Source organism: Adelges cooleyi, unplaced genomic scaffold (assembly GCF_023614345.1).
Source record: "Adelges cooleyi isolate 19-005CV unplaced genomic scaffold, UGA_ACOO_1.1 ACOO_flye_CR_arks_rails_tigmint_CR_PRNA_1, whole genome shotgun sequence".
NCBI classification, from domain to species: Eukaryota; Metazoa; Arthropoda; class Insecta; order Hemiptera; family Adelgidae; genus Adelges; species Adelges cooleyi.
The window spans coordinates 694,205-714,528 of record NW_026095751.1 but is presented as its reverse complement, the minus strand read 5'-3'; the positions used below and the strand labels follow the sequence as shown (position 1 = coordinate 714,528).

The following is a 20,324-nucleotide window of genomic DNA, read 5'->3' as shown; positions in this document are numbered from 1 at the left end:
TTTTCACAGAAACCTGTACAGAATCAATCACTATGTACAATAGCTGTTTAAAAAGTTTAAATCAATTATAACAGTCAAAGCATGCAACTTTTTTTAAATTTCTCTATATTCTAAGTAATTTTTCTAAACGTGTTATACTTCAAAAACTTCACACCAACAGAAATTGATTCTAATTTGTTCACTCAATTGGTTTGAAGTTTTTGATGTAAAAAACCGTTAGAAAAATTACTTAAATTACAAATAAATTGAAAAAAATTGCATTTTCAAGAAGAAAGATTTTAGATAATTCATTTTGGAACTCAGTTTTGAAATTAATAGAAGTTTAACTCGGTGAACAACATCACATTTTCGTTGGTTAAATTAAAATTGTTTCTAATTAATTAATAATAAATTTTTGGGCACTTGTTATAACAATTTATTATAATATTATAAATACCGTTATGTTGACAAAACTGTGTAGATAATGAGTTTTGATTCGACAAACCATTTTTCTATTGTACCTATATTATAAATTCAGAGAGAGGATTTTTAGGTTTTTACATATTCTATATTTGATTGGCCTAACCTAACCTGACAACTCATTCTAATAAGAAATAAACACACAATGTGTTACTTTCGAAAGGCCGAGGCTTTTTGTTTTAATATAAATATAACTATTGGGTCCTTTGAAAAAAGGCACATTGATAATATTTAACTTAAAAATTCCATAAGGTGCTGGCTTTAATTTTGTTATTCGAAGTTTTATTTATGAGTATTTTTTAATTTTAATAATTATTACATTTTTTTAAACTAATTCTCGCAGGTTATTTTTCGAGTGCGCACATAAGTTCAAGTCAACCGCACAAGTAATTTCTTACTTACTGCACTTTGAAATAAAACCTAGTTAGAAAGTCATCAAAGTCGACTAATTGGCCGTAAAGTTCACCCTACTGATTTTGTATTTTTAATAAGCGATAGAAAAAAAAATAATGATAATAATCACCATCTCGTTTATTACTATGTACAACAAAATAGGGCGATCCAGTCGATATAATATTATAACTGTTAGTTTAATCTAAAGCAGCATCATAAAACAAGTTTACACATTTTATACTAATCAGCAACCGTGAAATCTAAGATTTAATTTCCAATTAACATTTCCTTGATTTCCAGTAGCGTGAAGGCTACATTAGGTTTTTTCCTATAATAATTATTATGGACGTTGCTAACCGCACCGAAGCTTTCTAATTTATGAGGTTATTTTTTTTTTTCTAAAGATAGTCGTTTTTACTATGGAAACTTCCTCTTTGCAATAGTTTACAAGAATAAAACAATACTGGTTACTAGGTACACTATTATATTATTGTGTACCTAGTCAGTAACTAGTGAATTGATAGTTCAGTACACCACCTATTGATCTGTTGTACAGGTGTACAGATAAGATGGAAAGCACTTTGAAATTTCACAGCTTTAAGCATGTAGATATATTCTAATTAAAAATGCAAAGTCCTCTCTCTCTCTTGTATTTTTCTATTTACTGAAATTCATCATAAAAACCCGGTTGGGTGGTATATTATGGTAAATAATAGTTCCCATTGTATCTGAATCAAGGTTTTCTGCAACAAGAACAACAATAATTTTACCATGACAATGTAGTGTTTATAAAATATCCGTCCTTAGATTTTGTGAGTGTTTGGTTCTTTATTTTTTTTTTGTGTAGGTAAATCCCATTTTAAGTTGTAGAATAAAGCATGTTTTTCTTCGTTATAAACGCCTTGAATATATTATTTAAAAAAAAAAAAAATGTTTTCTAAAAGTAAAATATCAATATTACAAAATATAAAGTCTAAGGAATTACAACTTATATATACTTATATATTACTTACTTATATAATGAGCGGTAGCTAGCTAAATAATGGAGAAAAAAAAATCAATAATAGATTTTCCTTTTTCAAATTCTTCATTTTTATAATGTACCTATAAGATAAGGTACTATTCATTTGAATCTATTTTGTTTCTTTATTAAAATATTTCCAAAAGTATTTTCGATTGAGATTTATAAGAGACTTAATACAATATTCAGTAATAATAATAATCGTATGTAATTATTATACTAGAATTTTTTTAGTTTATGTCTTAAAGATATTAAAACGAAATTTCTGTATCATAAAACAAGTTTTATTAACTTTTTAAGGTGATTGAAAGAGGGCGGTTTTTTATGAGTTTTAAATAGGAAGAAAAAAAACGGTTTTAATAATTTGCGACCATTTCGATTTATTTACAGATTAATTTGTATAAGCTTCAAGGTGTTATTTTTAACTTGTACAATTTTTTCAACAAGTAAACATCATTTTGATTGGTGTTTTAGATCTAAAGGCCTGACAAAATTACTCCTATTTAAGATGGTCCGATTTCAATTCTGTAAAAAAACTCTAGTTCTTTGACTAATTTACTACATGTTGTGTTGGAAAAGGATTTTAATTTTAAAAAAATCAGTTGTTTGTAAATAATTTAATTACATTTTATACTAAATAAAAATGTTATGTTAAAAACGCCCTTTTTGCATTATAAAGCCCTTTTCATTATAAAGCCCCCCCCCCAATTTCTCTATTATCATCTCTTTAAACATTGCACTTTGCACGGTCTACCATCCATTTGTGCTTTTCCTCATCTCCTTTTTCATTGTCCCATCCAGGCCTAACCCTTTCTAAATTTGATTTTGAAATTTGAAATTTTATATAATGTTCAAACGTGTTTTATACACACAGTAGGAATAATATATCGAAAAAGTACCTTGACCGATCCATAAGTAAACTTCATGACAAATTCAAATCCGTTTTCAGATTACTTATCGGATCACTGGTTCAGCCGCTGTGCGATGGAACAAAAAAATGTATGTTATATTAACTAAAATGGTTTTCACTCATAGACAAAATAATTGTAATTAAAAATAATACCACGAAGCTTATACAAAGTAACCGGTAAATGAATTGACACGATCAAAATTTATTAAAACCACTTTTTCCCTAAATATTGCCTATACAAAACTCCTTAAAAACCAACCGCATGCAATCGTCTTTAACTTCTTATAATCCCGTTTCGTTCCCATCGTTTAAAACGTCCTCAAATTTACACTCGATGCTGGGTTTATTATATTATCTAATCGAGTACTACTATTAACAATGTGTAGTATAATGTATTGTGTATTTTTTTTTTTTTTGTACTTGTGTTTGTTGTATGATTTCGATTTTGCACATGAGTTTGTTTAAAACTTGCAATACAGTATTTATTTTCCAAGGAAACTACTATTGTGTTGTGCCGTTTTTTTTTTTTTTTTGGCGTTGGCGGTGACCATCGGACGGACGTTATACTTACCACACAAGTACCCACCTATGTGTACAATATATCAATAATACACATTGCGCCCACCAATATTACCTACCTATACCGCGTGGTAAAAAGAAGCCAAAATACGACCTTATCCGGTGAACGCCCCGTGTGTGTGCAGTGGCGTACATCGATCCGTCTATGGCGTTTGTCGGACGCCGTGACGGCGATTTAGAAAGAGGTGCACATAATAATATTGTTATTATTATGGAATGACTGGTTTACAGCGTGACCGACGCTGTTCGGCAACGTACCGGCCAACAATTCCATTTATGGACGGCGTTCGCCAGTTGCCATTATCCGCAACACCTTGTACACGCGTTTAACTTGTACAGGTACACACAATATATTATATATATATATAAATACATACAAGGTGATTCTTTTGGCCACCTAAATATAATATCATAGGGTTTAATGAGAAATTCAATTTTTTTTTTTTAGTAGTCCAGTAAGTAAATAAGTATATTATCCAGAAAGTAACACACTGTGTCTATATTTTTTTAATAGGATGAGTTTTTTTTGCAACTCAAGTCAATAAATACAATATACCTAACCTAACCTACTGTTTGGTTGCTGATGATTAGTGTAAAATGTCCGACTTGTACTATGTTGCTGCTTTGGATTAAACTAACAGTTACACTATTATATCGACTAGATCGCCCTATTTTGTTGTACGTAGTAATAAACGAGATGGTGATTATTATCATTATAATATTTTTCCATCGCTTATTAAAAATACAAAATCAGTAGGTTGAACTTACGGCCAATTAGTCGACTTTGATGACTGTCTAACTAGGTTTTATTTCAAAGTGCAGTAAGTAAGAAATTACTTGTGCGGTTGACTTGAACTTATGTGCGCACTCGAAAAATAACCTGCGAGAATTAGTTTAAAAAAATGTAATAATTATTAAAATTAAAAAATACTCATAAATAAAACTTCGAATAACAAAATTAAAGCCAGCACCTTATGGAATTTTTAAGTTAAATATTATCAATGTGCTTTTTTTCAAAGGACCCAATAGTTATATTTATATTAAAACAAAAAGCCTCGGCCTTTCGAAAGTAACACATTGTGTATTTATTTCTTATTAGAATGAGTTGTCAGGTTAGGTTAGGGCAATAAATATAGAATAAGTAAAAACCTAAAAATCCTCTCTCTGAATTTATAATATAGGTACAATAGAAAAATGGTTTGTCGAATCAAAACTCATTATCTACACAGTTTTGTCAACATAACGGTATTTATAATATTATAATAAATTGTTATAACAAGTGCCCAAAAATGTAATATTAATTAATTAGAAACGGTTTTAATTTAACCAACGAAAATGCGATGTTGTTCACCGAGTTAAACTTCTATTAATTTCAAAACTGAGTTCCAAAACGAATTATCTAAAATCTTTCTTCTTGAACATGCAATTTTTTTCAATTTATTTGTAATTTAAGTAATTTTTCTAACGGTTTTTTACATCAAAAACTTCAAACCAATAGAGTGAACAAATTAGAATCAATTTCTGTTGGTGTGAAGTTTTTGAAGTATAACACGTTTAGAAAAATTACTTAGAATATAGAGAAATTAAAAAAAAATTGCACGCTTTGACTGTTATAATTGATTTAAACTTTTTAAACAGCTATTGTACATAGTGATTGATTCTGTACAGGTTTCTGTGAAAAATGTCTTCACTATTTGCTTTTACTGGTTTTATTTCTTATTTTAATCTTTTTATCTGTCCATAAGTTATTCATATTTGAGAACATGAATATTGTATTCAAATTAGACGGCCTTTTAATAGTAACACATTGTGTGTATATTTTTTTATTAGAATGCGTTTTTTTAACTCGGGTAATATTTGTAGTGTTCAAAGAATCGATGTATGTTTGATAAAACATTGTAACAGGAAAAGCTAAGTGAGTTAACACAAAATAACTTGTCTGATAATATACGTTCAATATTGTTGTGATAGTTTTTCCAAGGTGTGGATTTATTATGCTCAAAGGTTAGTGAAAAGATATAACCTTTTAACTAGCCATTTTTAATTTACAATTTACTATTTTTTGTCATGAAATTAAATTTGATCAGAGTATAAAATATAGGGTAGCCGTGAGGGGAAAAATTATATTGAGTTTTTTAAATAATCAAAGGAAATGTGAGTATTAAAAAAATTATCAAGGGAGGTGCAGTGGCTAATTACCCTTTTAACGGGAGAGGCATATGTATATTATACAGGGTGTCCCACAAAGACCTGACAAATGAAAGACAACTCTTGTTCTAGTGAATATAGTTTTTTTTTTTAAATTAATTTATACTCATTCGCGGTATAAACACCACGTTTTGTATTGCTGTTTTAATATTTTTTCAATTTTTATGGCGGTGCTGTATGGAGAATACTTGCTTTTAAATACCAATTGTACGATGTTGTGAGTACCTATCTATTTTTAAAATGTTATCCAGCACTTGCCAGGGGATGCATGTGTTTCCAGGGAATAAAGCTGGTTTTAGGCGACTCGCCATAATCTGTTGGCAGACGCTACAGTTATAAATACAACTCAAAAGTCTATGAACTCCAATGCGGAAGTATATTATAAAATTAGGATTTGATTTTTTTTTTTTTTAGCTATTCATCAAGTTTTTTGACAAGTGTTCAAGACGGCTACAACGTCTCAATAACCGTCAAAAGTAATATTGAAGTGGTGTCGAAGCTAGAAACGAAGAACAATTGGTTATATAATGTAGTGTGTATATATTTGGACCATTAATGACTTTACAACAGTTTAAAATGACCGTATATTTTTAATTTTAAGTGTAACAGGCCACGAAATTGTCAAAATAGTTTTGAAACATGTTTGGAATGTGCTTTAAAAAACAGCATAAAACGTTGAACGACAGCAAATATCATTATAAGCCTTTCACCTTTCTCTTCCTAATGGGTGGATACTTTTTCTTCATTTCTTTTTTGTAGTATTTAGATATTTTCAGGTCTGACCTGAATGAAGGTTATAGATTTAGAGTGGTGTTTTTGGTAACTTTTGTTTATCGTTAATTTATTTATCAAACAATGTAATAGCACTATTGTAAACACAATTATCACTTTTAAGGGGTTTACAAATGGGCAATTTTTTATATAAAAAAAAAAAAAAAAATAGCCTCTGGAAATATAATGAGCTGAAAAGCTAGGGAAAACATCTGAAATAATTTGTCGACTGTGTTGTGTCAGGTGCACCGGTTGTTTACCTATTTAATCGAGCTTGTTTTCAGATTATTTTTATCTTCTAATCGTTGTAATCAATAACAATTAACACTCATAAAATAACATAAATATGATTTCAATACAAATTTAAATCTATTTAAAACGGATTAGTATTAGTCGCAATAGAAACGCGTTAAACGTTTGGACGATAATCGCTTTCCACAGGGATGGGCATAATACGCAAAATATAAATTATGGTATACAAATAGTGATAAGAGCTTTTCAGTTCACCTACTATAAGTTATAAAGTGTAAACAATTATCAGATTCGTTATTCGAAGTATTGTTAAACGGCAACCAGTCCTACTCATATTTAACACAACTACAGCTCATCAACTACAAGACCTTTATACTGTCAAAAAAAAAAAATAAACTAAAATACTATTTATTTTTTATTAAAAAAAACTTAAAATACTCTTTTTTTAAATTTTATAAACAGTAAAGACATTAAAAAGGTATTAAACAATTGTGGAGTATTTATTATTTAATAATCCTAATATTTAAAATACACGTTTTTCAAGAAGGTGTTTTAAGGCTTAGCCAATGTCGCGCGTTCAGACCATCCCTGGACTTGGGTATATTTTTTAAGGGTGATTCTTAACGGGTGAGTGGCCCGCGGATGACTCACCGCGGATGCGGTTGCGGCGCGGCGCCGCGTAGGCACCGCCGCCGCACACGCAATGCGGGTTCGGCCGAACAGCGCTCCGTCGGGCTGCAGACCCGGTCCGGAGCATACAACCCGGCCGCGTCCGCCGTTGACGGTCAATTTGTGTTTGGACGTGAAAGAAGCCGCTTTGATCGCTTCTTGTTTCATTCCCGAAGGAGAAACTTTTCGACAAGTTTTTCTCGATTTCATTATCGTTCCTCTCTCGTTAAACGACAAAAAAACCCATTTAAAATGGTAAGTGAACATATTATTATGTATTTAATTAAAACAAATCAATTGGTCTTGAACCGCCGACGGCCGTTGTGTCGCACCTATCTTCGCACGGCAATTTTGTCTCGAGATGGCTTTAATTATTGTTTTTGCAAATAATTAATATCAATTTCTCTCTGTCTCGGTTTCACGTTGTTTACGAGTTTGGGCAATTTTATATTTATTTTTAATTTTTCTACGATCGAGATACAGTAATTAGTCATATTATTATACAGAACGGCTTGGGAGGGGCGGAAAAACCGTTAAAAACGATGACGCGCAACGTTGGACGGCTTGAACGGCGCTTTCTCTTGCAACAGTAATTATTAGTCATGTTATCGTTTTACTGGGTTTTTTTTTTTCTTTTAAAATTCATTTTCTTAATTGATTCCCAGTTGGTAATATCAGTCAACGGCAGGCAAGGGAACTGTTATTGAATATCTCCCACCATTGTTATTATTTGATGAACATTACAAAAACTTGACAGCAAAAAAAAAAAAATCAAAAATTATATTAAATCGTTAAAAATCGCATTTAAATAATTCAATTTATATGAAATTGTTTAAATTCTATTAAATCGGATTTTTCTCTGTGACCGAAATTTGACAATTTAAGCTTGACCGGCTTGCGTTCGACGACTTTCACAGTACATAGCGTAACAATTGACATCTGTACAGCGAGTTCCGTCAGTTAATCATTTATTATTAACGGCTATTGTTCAGAAAAATGTTGTTATATTTTCTCGATGAAAATATAGAAAATACGCTTTAATATATCGGTCGCCGAGAAATTGTTATATTTGTAAAGTATAATTTTTTAAGAGTTTTTTTTTTAGTTGCTCAAATATTTTGTCTTTGGTGAACTCAATCTGAGTAGAATAAGCATAAAAATATAACTGTCGAAATAATAATTGATTATTCTGGTCCATCGAGAAACCTACTTTTTTTTTCTGTGGCACTGTGCTACTTAATATGTGTTGGATGGTATCGTTGAAAAAAAAACCTGTGTTTAATTTGTTTTTTGAGTTTTTTTTTTTTTTAAATATAATACTTATGCATATGTAAGTCGATTTTATATATCAAGTATTTTTATTTTGTTCAATTGTTTGTTTATAAATAAATTTAATTATTAAATTTAAAAATTTTAATAACAAATTACTAATGAAGTATCTTTGTTAAAATTTAATGTTGAAGGTTAACTTGAATATTATAGTAAATATTTTCAATAACTCCAACATGGTCCATTTAAATTTAAAACTTTTTTTAAAGTTTAATTATGGGGAAAAATTAATGTTTGTGACTTACGTAAATAGGATTGTTTTATGGCTTGTTTATATTATTTTTCAAAAATAAGGTACAAACTTGTAAAAAGATTTGTTGTTTTCAAATTGTGTAATTCGTTTCTATTTTTTATACCTACCATTGTCATTTTGTTATTATTAATGTATTTTACTGCACTCTGAGCCGTTTGGACGTCTCATTATTTTTACAAAAGTGGTGTCCTAAAATCATTGGGGAGGGGGGGAAGGGATTATTTGATTAGCGAATCACCCGATAAGAGATGAAGGATAAGCGAATCTTGTTTAGAAAAAGCAGAGGCGTTACTTTTTTTGTTTTAAAATGTTCCAATCGACATTTGATATTAGTTACTATTAATTTTACCAAATACTAATTATTGCGTTTTTTTTTTTTAGCGTGAGTGTATTTCCGTACACGTTGGTCAAGCCGGAGTCCAGATCGGTAATGCCTGCTGGGAACTGTACTGTTTGGAACATGGAATCGCTCCGGACGGCCAAATGCCCTCCGACAAAACCATCGGCGGTGGAGACGACAGCTTCAACACTTTCTTCAGCGAGACTGGATCCGGCAAACACGTGCCCAGAGCTGTGTTTGTAGATCTTGAGCCGACCGTAGTCGGTAAGTTGAAATTTACACGCCATTGAAGAAACTTGACGATATCGTTATTTAACACGACAATAATTGTATTACAGATGAAGTCAGAACCGGAACGTACCGTCAGTTGTTCCACCCCGAACAATTGATCACTGGCAAGGAGGATGCCGCCAACAACTACGCTCGTGGACATTACACGATCGGAAAAGAAATCGTCGATGTCGTTTTGGACAGAGTCAGGAAATTAGCAGACCAGTGCACCGGTCTTCAAGGTTTCTTGATCTTCCACTCGTTCGGAGGCGGCACCGGATCCGGATTCACCTCGTTGTTGATGGAAAGACTGAGCGTCGACTACGGAAAGAAAAGTAAATTGGAATTCGCCATCTACCCCGCGCCTCAAGTGTCCACGGCCGTTGTCGAGCCTTACAACTCGATCTTGACCACGCACACCACTCTCGAACACAGCGACTGCGCGTTCATGGTCGACAACGAAGCCATCTACGATATCTGCCGTCGTAATCTCGACATCGAACGTCCGACCTACACCAACCTGAACCGTCTCATTGGTCAAATTGTGTCGTCCATCACGGCTTCTCTGCGTTTCGACGGCGCCCTCAACGTCGACCTGACCGAGTTCCAGACCAACTTGGTGCCGTACCCACGTATCCATTTCCCCTTGGTCACGTACGCTCCGGTCATCTCTGCCGAAAAAGCGTACCACGAACAATTGTCGGTGTCCGAAATCACAAACGCCTGCTTCGAACCGGCCAACCAAATGGTGAAATGCGACCCGCGCCACGGCAAGTACATGGCTTGTTGCATGTTGTACCGCGGTGACGTTGTGCCCAAGGACGTGAACGCCGCGATCGCTTCGATCAAGACCAAGCGGACCATCCAGTTCGTCGACTGGTGTCCCACTGGCTTCAAAGTGGGAATCAACTACCAGCCTCCCACCGTCGTGCCGGGCGGCGACTTGGCCAAGGTGCAACGTGCCGTGTGCATGTTGTCCAACACCACGGCCATTGCCGAGGCCTGGGCCAGGTTGGACCACAAGTTCGACCTGATGTACGCCAAACGCGCTTTCGTCCACTGGTACGTCGGAGAGGGTATGGAAGAAGGTGAATTCTCCGAGGCCCGTGAAGACTTGGCCGCTTTGGAAAAGGACTACGAAGAGGTCGGCATGGACTCCGTGGAAGGCGAAGGTGAAGGTGGCGAAGAATACTAAGTCGCTCGATCGTTCCTGATTTTCATCCACAACAGCTTTTCGCTTGATCACACACACAAAAAAAAAATAGTCGTTAACAAACTCCTAATTATTATTATTATTTTTTTATACAAACATTTTTTTTTAGAGTTTTTGAATTAAAGAAAAAGCAGCACCTGAATTATAAATTGAGTATTTTTTTTTTTTTCAAAAATAGCTTTATATGTTAATTTGCAAAGACCAATTTGGGGCCAAAAATGTATTGTTTTTTTTTTTTTTACGTATCCAACGAAAGCCGATGTGCTTTTTTGGTAAACAAACGATTGCGACAAAAGTGTCGTTACTGCCGTTATGAAATTTCGGTTTAGTAACGATCGTTAATCTTGCTGATATCATGTCTGCTCTTTTTACTTTGGTTTATTATTGTTACTCGGGAAACAAAAAACACAACAACAATGGTACACACACACAATTTATATTGTGAAATATTTAACAAATAAACACGTTAAGAAAACATCAAGAAGAGTAGAGCACAAAGGTGTTTTAGCTCAGCAGTACATTTTTCATATCTTGAAGAATTTGTAGTTGATGGAGTAGTCCTGTGAAAAAAAAAAATGTAATTACAACACACTTTTGGGTAAGATTTAAATGGAACAGTTGTCGATACAGATTTAATTTTTTGATAAATAAACAATCTTTCAATAGTTTAAAAAAGATTAAGTTGCGACCTTCCTGTTTTGTGTTAAAACTACATTTTTTTATTTTAGTGCGTACTTTTGAACGGCAAAAGATAGAAAATATTTAAAACCGCTGTCAAAAAAAAAAAAAAAAGGATGCTGTGGTGATAATAAGAAAAACAAAAATGAACTTCCAAAAAAAGATTATTAAGAACTGTAAGAATAACAATAATAATAACGCGGTACAGTTTAAGTTTTAAATAAATTCTTGGATGGGTTGCTAACGTGACTGCTCAGAGTTGTTTAAATACCAATAAAACGTGTTGTAGAGGGGAATATTTTTTACAAAAAGTAAAGTGTGCGTCTGAATATAATATATTTTACTCATATATCTGGTATGTAAGCTTATGTATAAAATATTATGTGCAGAGAAGTAATGTGAAAGCTGTTCCACCGAGGGCATCACAATACATTAGTTATACACTTGGGCACCAGAACATCCACTGACTTTAACTCTACGACTGGGCGGGTTTAGGTGTGGTTTCAGGGCTTGAGGTCTGAAAATTAGACTGAAGGTAGATGGGTCATTCCACACGTGAAATCACCTAATGGATGTGCGACTACACTTCAAAAATTTTTATCATACAAATAAATAGCGAAAAAAAACGGTAATTGGTTCAAAGATGATATGGATTATAAGAACATAACTTAAAATTTTATATAAACAAAATATTTGTTTTTAATTTTTAACTTTTTGATCCCAAAAAAGGTTTTTGAAAAATTAAAAAAATTTTCTAAGGTTAAAAAATAAAAATTAATATATTTTCTTAAAATATGGTTAAAGTACACTTAACTAGAATTTTAACTGTGCAGGTTTCATACCACTATCGGCGGTTAAATTACAGATTCGGGAACATGATATATGTTTTTTTTACCATGACATGAAATGTTTTTAATGTTTTTGTTATTTAAGGACCTATAAAGAATGTATGATAAAAATTTCTTTGACATTTTTGAAGTATAGTCGTACACCCAGATCTAAAGTGGGGCTTAGTATATATCTAGAATTTTCTCAGTCAAACTTTTTTTTGTTTTTATTTAGGAAACCCCCCTGCCCCCCCAAAAAAGGGGAAAGTTACACTTGGGCTCGGTCAATTTCTAGGCGTGATACAAATTATTGGCAATATTTTTTGTTCACACCGTGTATCTCTAAAGTGTAACGTTAACGCGTGAGCCCGGACCTTCTTCTTTGAGGGAGACTAAATTCTTCGCCACGTAGAACCCTTGTTTGAAATGTTTTTCTTTGGAAACGGCCGCTTCGATTTTAGCTCGCGCCAACAGCTCTTCGAACTTGGTGCTTTTAGCTCGCTCTTTGTCCAATTCGTTGGCTAACAATTCCTGAAAAAATATAATATCGGTCATTATAAAAATTTAAAAAATAGCCTAACCGACACGGCTAGATGACAGTTAGTATCAGCTCACATAAGATAGGATATTGAGCGCTATTCTTAACTTAACCAAATGGAAGGTAGATATGTTTTCAAAATTATAGTAAAATTACTGTGAATTTCGGTAAACTTATAACTAATTAAAACTTATAAATTATAATTTATTAAACGTGGTACAATTTATTTATAAAAGGGGATGGTAATAAGGGGTAATCGGTAATTCCCGGACAACTGATAAGAGATTATTGATAAGGTAATCGGCTGATAAAAAAAAATGCGCGATAAAAAAATTAAACGTACTACACACACATTTTTAAAAAAGACCCAGACAGCGAAAACATACATAGGTAGTATTTATTTATATTGTAAAACTATTTCGGCAGGAATCGAATTTTACGGTTTAAAAATATTTCCTAAATATGTGTGGGGAAGGTGATAAGAGGAATCGGCAATTCCCGGACAACTGATAAGAGGTTATTGATAAGACAATCAGCTGATAAGAGACAGGAAATCAGCTAATTCGCGTTGACGATCCGATGTTTTTCTTTGGGAGGGAAAGATTTTTTTTAGTTTTTAAGTTTTGTCCACTTGAAATAAAACGGTTACCTGTTTTTTGGTCAATTCCGCGTTGCTGTTGAGTATCGACAGCTCGCGTTTCTGAGCTGACACCAGTTGGCTAGCAAACTCCTGTCGTGTGTAAATGGCCGCCCGAAGTCGTTCTTCTTTTTCGGAAATTTCACTTTCCAAAGACGACAGTTCGTTTTTAAACTTGAGCTGGTCCTGTAACGAAAACCGTATATGGAAATTTCAATCAATAAACCGAGCCCCGAGTGGCACAGATTAGCGCAGCACTTTACTACCTCTATTTTGGTTTTTTCCTGTTCTTCGCGAAAATGGCATTCCAGTTCCTCGAATAGTTTCTGCATCTGTAGTGAACATTGTTGTCAGTAATACAATATATTATAATCAAATTAGGGTTTTAGAGTCATTTTACATTATTCTGATGTTGTACTTCCCGACTCTGTAGCAGTTCCTCCAGTTCTTTATTTTGTTCTGCTATTTTAGTCAGGTCCATTTGCAGAGACCTGAGAAATGCTTCTACGCGACCTATGCCAGCAGAACTGTCCGTGTCCGATTGAACGGCCTTGCATATGTTTTCTAAGTGCCCTATGCTCCTGAAAACAAACAAAAAAAAAACCACTTCCAGTTATCTGTCTTTATATTAAAATATAAAGATCACAATATTCGCGTGACTAGACCTGATCTTCAAGTGCACTGGCATTGGCCTTATAAAGCAAGTGAATATCTATAATGTCTTCCACCTTTGATCTAACATAACTCCTCTCTAACACAACCTGGCGACTTGAAGCTGACCCTCGATGAACTTTACCTGAAAACCCTTTTGTTTCATTCCCACATACTACCATCATACCTCCTTGCCTACGTTAATTGTTATTATATTTTACAGGAGTTCAGATAGAAAAATAATAATAGTTTATAGCGGTTTAATATTCCACTCAGACCCCGCGTTGTGTTTGCGTTTTAATCAATAGTTATTAATATTGTATTACTTACAGTTTAAGCATATTGAACTCTTTAATGTTTAGGAGAAGTGTTTGGATATCGTCCGAAAAAGATAATTTAAATGTAACCGGCTTTTCTTTCCACCGTTTATTTCGAACGGTCACGGGCGGTGTATCTTCTATTCTTATGGAAAAAAAAAATACAAAGTAAATAAGACACTTTTAATCTCACCAGGTTTAAAAGGCATCAATTTCACTTTAGTTTAATTTTTAATTGCTTAAATCCTAAAACTTGGACGAGATGAAGATAGAGAAGAGGACGGGACAGTGATAAGTGTGGACGAGGTTGGGTATGTGATGGTGATGAGATAAATGATAAATAAATATAATAGATAGATGAATGATAAGAGACAGAAAATCAGCTGATTTGTGTAAGAAGTCTATGCCCAATGTCTTTCTTTTAAGGGAAGTATTAAAGAATTTTGTATTCTTCTTGTTTGAAGATTTCCCACTCGAGCATGGTAATACATTTCTGGTATTTAATTTTTAGAGGCCTAAATACTCTGCTCGCCATATCTTCTTTAATTCCTCCATTCTCTTGCATGTCTGATGATCCGTTGAGTATTTTAATTATTTATCTACTTTAGATTCTACTCGCTATCCATGCATCACAGGTTCTCTGAATTCTTTCAAAAAACATCATTACCAAATTTAAACTCAAAGTATACCGTTTTTTATTCGATTATTACTTAATCTTAGGCTAATTTTTTCCAATTGTGTTTCTCGATTGGGGATTTTTATTGTTTGATATTTTTCAACGACAATCCTTAGTAAGAACCTTATAAATAGGCAGACCTTTGAGCTGGTTAAAGAGCATTTTTTTATATTTTTGTTTTTCTGGTCACAATGTTCTTTTATAGAATTACATAGGTAGAAAATAAATTATTATTGTAAGGCCGCATAACAAATACTTACTGAATCTTTCCAAAAATTGATCCAGTGTCAGGTATCCTTTCTGTTCGACATCTAACGTGTCAAATACAATCTCAAGTTGTTCCGGAGTCATGCAAAGTTCGTCTTTAAGTTTCTAAACATACACTCACGTTACAATAAATTTCTTAATTTGTTTTGAACACGTTACACGAGCGAAAACAACAGTAGAGGCATTTGATATGTATAATGACTTTATTTATAGGTCTGGGCAATTGGCTTAAATGTGCTGCGATTGTTATTCTGAAAATTGAGGGTCAGGAGTTTCACCGGAGGGACCTAAGATTATTGGCACGATTATGGTAATATTGTGGGAGAGGCTTGAGAGGTTCAGACCCTTCAAGCTCTCACAAGGCGAAGAAAAAAGCCACTGTCAGATTAGGCCTATTTCTGTTTGCACGACAAATCCCTTCGCGGGAGTACATGGCAGTTGATATGAAATTAGAAAAGCTACAGTTGGAAAATGTGTACACCGACTGAAGGCAAAAAGCCTACCCATGCCCTAACACAACTTATACAAATTTGTCCCTTAAAGGAAAGACATTGAACACTTATGAACGTGTCTTACGATCAGTTGATTTTCTGTGTCCCTTATCAGCTAATTGTCTCTTATCATTCCTTATCATTCACTCCTTATCAGCCGATTACCCAATTGATAATATTTCACGAGGAATATTAACAAAACTACTTCAATGACATCATTCAGTGTGCAGGTAATTAGAATAAATTGCTATCGTTTATGCTTGTGTATGTTAATAAGATTTTAATTATTCCTTTCAATTGTACAATATCGATTAGCCGCCTAGAACGTTGCTATATTTGTAGAGACTCGCTAATGTAAAGATGGCATTTTTTTTCTTTCTAGGTTACCTGTTGGGCGGCTACAAAAAACCAAATGTTTGAACAAGTGTCAATGCTTTTGTGTGCGAACCGATGACGTTTTGTGTGTGGTACCTCTTGTGCACAGAAGTTCATCATCATTCGAGCAATACAATATAATTGCATTCGGTAGTAAGTACTACATACTTAAGAATTTATCGGACATTTATCATTATGCCCTTGAGATTAGAGACACTAATATGCAGTTTGTTATGCATCGTTTTCGCTCATAACCAAATCCCAATGATGAAAAAAAAAAACTAGCTATAAGTACCTACTTGTAATAATGAACAGCAACAGCTATATTGTGGACACATGCCTACCTAATACCAATGTATTCACCACGCAGACAATGTGTACAATTATTTAGAAACGCTTTTTTTTTCCCATACAATTCAAACAATTATGGGCAAACGATTATTGAAAACATTTTCAACGTACCGAGGCAAGAGAGAATTTTTTTTTTTTTTTAAATATCTGTAACACGCACACATAATACGAACGCGATGCAAACTCAAATACGGACAATTTTAGTATTTTTTTTTGAAATTATCAATTGGTTTTTGGATTTTATACTAAGCAGCGACCTAGAAAACAATGCTGTTAGTGTAATATAGTTTGTTCGTTCAAGACTCGGCGGTTTCTGAACACAATGGACAGTACAATAAATTATTATTATTATTGTACAATGCACACGTTATTTTTTTTCTCACCAACAAAATATAATCATACCTAAACAGAGTTAGGTGGGTTATTTGTTTAGGTTAAGTAAAATAGGTTACAGGAAACACCTAGTCGAATTTTTTTTTTCGAATTCTTTTGGCATTTCTAGAGTGACGTTTACATTGATTTACATATTAAGTTTAAACATACCTATTTTTTACCAAAGACATTTGCCAAATGCGTACTGGACCTACCCAAAACAGATTTTTGGATCAAGATCGAATTTTCAGATTTTTCTGGTAAACGAATAATCAATTTTTTTTTTTGTGAGGTCTTATACGTATAATGTGTTGTTACCATTCTCTGTCGACGGATAATATCTCAACTATTAATCGTTGGTTTTGAGAGGAAAAAAACATCCTGTTTACTACCATTGTTTCGAATAATAAAATAAAAACGGTTAACGATTATTATTATACAATAAAACTTTCTCACATATACTGTAACGTGCACGTTTTAAAACCTCTGATGTACCCGATAAGAGTTATTTTAATAAACTTTTAATAGTCACGGTCATGACGTTTTGGGATTTTTTTTCAAATTATTCACACGGGTAAGACAGAATAATTAAGATTTTTTTTCTCTCAAATTCTATACAGTACCGACATCCAAAGAATGTCCAAGTTGTTATAATTATCGTTACCGTAACATTTAGGCACATGTTTTACTAGATTTTTTAAATATTTTGAAAATTTTTATCACCAATCCATTTATATAAGCCAAAAAGAGGGATTTTTGGGCTTTTTTAATGGCAGTATAATATGAACGAATAAATGAAAATTTAAACGCTAACATCTTTTTTTTTTCTTTTTTGTCTACAAATTTATGTAATAAAAAACGTATGTTGCCATTTAAAATAACCAAAAATCCAATTTGTGCAAGCTCTAATTAGAATAGTTATTTTGCAATTTTTTCCAATAAAAAAAACTTATGCGAATCATTTTTTTAAATTTTTTTTTTATATTATTCGAATAATCGTTTACGGTTTATTCGAATCATTTTTTATTTGAGTAATTTTCAATAAACATATTATTTAAATAGTTAGTAAGTGATTTTTATCAAGTAATTATATTTGAAAACATTACTTGGTATAAATGTAATATATTATTTTAAAATTTAAAAAATATTAATAAGACCAGTGGAAAATAGGAAGGCAATTTTTTATTCAAACAATATTTTTACAATTTATCGGAATAATTTAATTTTAAATTATTCGAATAACTTTTACTCGGATAATGTGTCATCCGGATGATTGTTTATTAGAGTTTATTCGAATAACGATGCACAACTCTTGTCTCCGGTTAAGCCCAGTGGAATTACCTGCATGTCCCGTCTTATGATGAATCCTTTGCCCTCGGGATCTCCCAGCTGGAACAGCTTGTGGCCGATGGCTTCCATGTTTTTTTGTTGTGTGTCATACACTAGTATCTATAATTGTACAAGCGCAACACAACAATATAAGCACACACACACCGTTCACACTGCTGGCAGAAAATGTGGGCAAAGCTGGCAGCCGAGTGTGGCTAACCGCTAACGACAACACGCCAAGGACACACAAATTCTACCAGATGTAAAAATCCCCCCAAAAAAAAAATAAGTAAATATTTTTAAAACTCGACTCCTCGTAATTGGTTCAATGTGTACACTATTCTATACCCGTAGGTCATCTCCATATGTGATTTCCGTCTATTTGATTCTATTTCTATCATCGCAACAGCTATAAAAACTAATTATTTCAAGCAATATAATTTCATTAAAACGTCAACTCGTTAGGCGCGATGAAACTTTGGACGCGTTGAAAATATAAGAAATATTACAATATGTATAATCATTGAAAAGTATAAATATTAGCTTCGATGCGGAGCTGAGAAGGTATTGTTTTTACAATGAAGTGTTTTTATTTTTGTGTCTGGACCCACGATATCTCGTAAACCGCTGGACCGATTTCTTTGTGTAGCAACTCTATGGATCAGAAATCGTACCTGGAAGATACTTTATCAGGCCAAAAATTAAAAAAAAATCACCTCTTCCCCATCAAAATCGAGAAAAACTCCTAAAAAATGTACACTTTTCAACTTAAAATTACGATGCTCTATAACTTTTTTAAAAATATTCGAAAATGTTCCAAATTTATAAGAATTGTTCTTCAAACATAGTACTATCGATAAACATTAACAAACCAAAAAAATATTATAAACCCTTTTCCCTTAGAAGGGATAGAATTTTTTTCTTTTTTTTCACATTTTAAAGCAAAGTTTTAGAGATTTAGGTCTGAAAATTAGACTAAAATAGAACTATAACATGTACGATTTTCTCAAAAATCTGTAGTCAAATTTTTTTTTTATTAAAGAAAAACCCCAAAAATAGGGTAAATTTACACTTTGGCCGTAGTCAATTTCTGGGTTGCTATGTGTGTGTGAATCAACAGTCAACAGGTAATGAAAATATTTTCATTATATTGTTTATTACGATACATGGGTAACTATGACAGTACATTTTTATAGACAGGCGATCAACCCTTATCGTATCCACCGTGCAAAGAGTACAATTACTACTACTAATATACCCAAGACTCTTTTTCTTCTTTTAACTCAACAAGCAATTTTGTAGTTTTTAAGAGACACTGTGGTCGTTGTTTTCCTTTAGAATAGTACCAAATATATTACATACCTTTCTTAGTATGTATTTGATTGAGTTTTTAAATGATTAAGTAATTTGCTAAAAAATGTTGAACGGTCGATAACCGGCTTTTGATAGTTACTTTTAAACAATTGTAAGAGTTTAGGGGGTGGAGTTGGAAAGTGTCACTAATGAGTGGTTTCTTTCTTGAAAACTTTATTCGGGTAATTTCTTTCTTATTCTATGTGCTTATTGTACAGATTGTAATATATCTTACTTAAATAAAAAAAAGATAGAGTTTATTATTGAGTTGTGCACATTCTTATTCGTATAATTCTTTTAAACAATTTTGTTTTAGCCTTTATTAAATAAAATATATTATGGCTGAACAATTTATCATTGCAGTTAAATGCAATTAAATATGATTTAAAAATGTATTTTACATTATACTCATAGGGCAAGGGGGGTGGTCTTAACATCCAGAGAGACTTAGCATCCCAGACTAAAAACTAGCACCCCCCAAAAATGTATCCCCCAATCTTTGTATTCGAAACACATTTGTATATACATCTATTTTTTTGTTATTTTAAATAAAAATGTACATTATTTTTTTTTTTTACTCGAATAATGTTTTTTTTTTATGAATTTTTGCAGCTTTTGTATTTAAACAAAACATTATTTTTAGTTGAAATTTAAACGTTTCAAGGAAAAACCAATTCCCAAAGACTTATACAACAACGTAGCTCTTATTTTTAATCATTAAGGGGCACAATATAGGCAATATCCGATACAAATAAAAACTTCTTATCGAGGGTAAGGCGTGCGGTCTGTTTTTAA

General features: G+C 32.7%; 2 protein-coding genes across 4 annotated transcripts; one reads left to right on the top strand and one right to left on the bottom strand.

Moving 5' to 3' along the window:
- Nucleotides 1-7,374: 7,374 nt before the first annotated feature.
- Nucleotides 7,375-10,816, top strand: LOC126835207 (tubulin alpha-1 chain). The gene is made up of 3 exons (XM_050567606.1): nucleotides 7,375-7,517; nucleotides 9,226-9,448; nucleotides 9,523-10,816. Exons 1-3 carry the CDS (start codon nucleotides 7,515-7,517, stop codon nucleotides 10,647-10,649), a joined length of 1,353 nt encoding a protein of 450 aa, XP_050423563.1. The 5' UTR covers nucleotides 7,375-7,514; the 3' UTR covers nucleotides 10,650-10,816.
- A 259-nt stretch (nucleotides 10,817-11,075) lies between these two features.
- On the bottom strand, nucleotides 11,076-18,388 carry LOC126835213 (EF-hand calcium-binding domain-containing protein 4A-like). Of its 3 annotated transcripts, none has more exons than XM_050567620.1 (8): nucleotides 16,137-17,585; nucleotides 15,252-15,363; nucleotides 14,329-14,455; nucleotides 13,748-13,928; nucleotides 13,614-13,679; nucleotides 13,360-13,533; nucleotides 12,547-12,703; nucleotides 11,076-11,227 (listed from the first exon to the last, which is right to left on the bottom strand). In XM_050567620.1, exons 1-8 carry the CDS (start codon nucleotides 16,269-16,271, stop codon nucleotides 11,172-11,174), a joined length of 1,008 nt encoding a protein of 335 aa, XP_050423577.1. In that variant the 5' UTR covers nucleotides 16,272-17,585; the 3' UTR covers nucleotides 11,076-11,171. The 3 variants fall into 3 exon arrangements, with proteins under 3 accessions (XP_050423577.1, XP_050423597.1, XP_050423588.1); XM_050567640.1 differs by lacking the exon at nucleotides 16,137-17,585 and adding an exon at nucleotides 18,189-18,388 and having other exon boundaries at nucleotides 11,079-11,227; XM_050567631.1 differs by having other exon boundaries at nucleotides 11,097-11,227; nucleotides 12,506-12,703; nucleotides 16,137-17,557.
- Nucleotides 18,389-20,324: the final 1,936 nt, after the last annotated feature.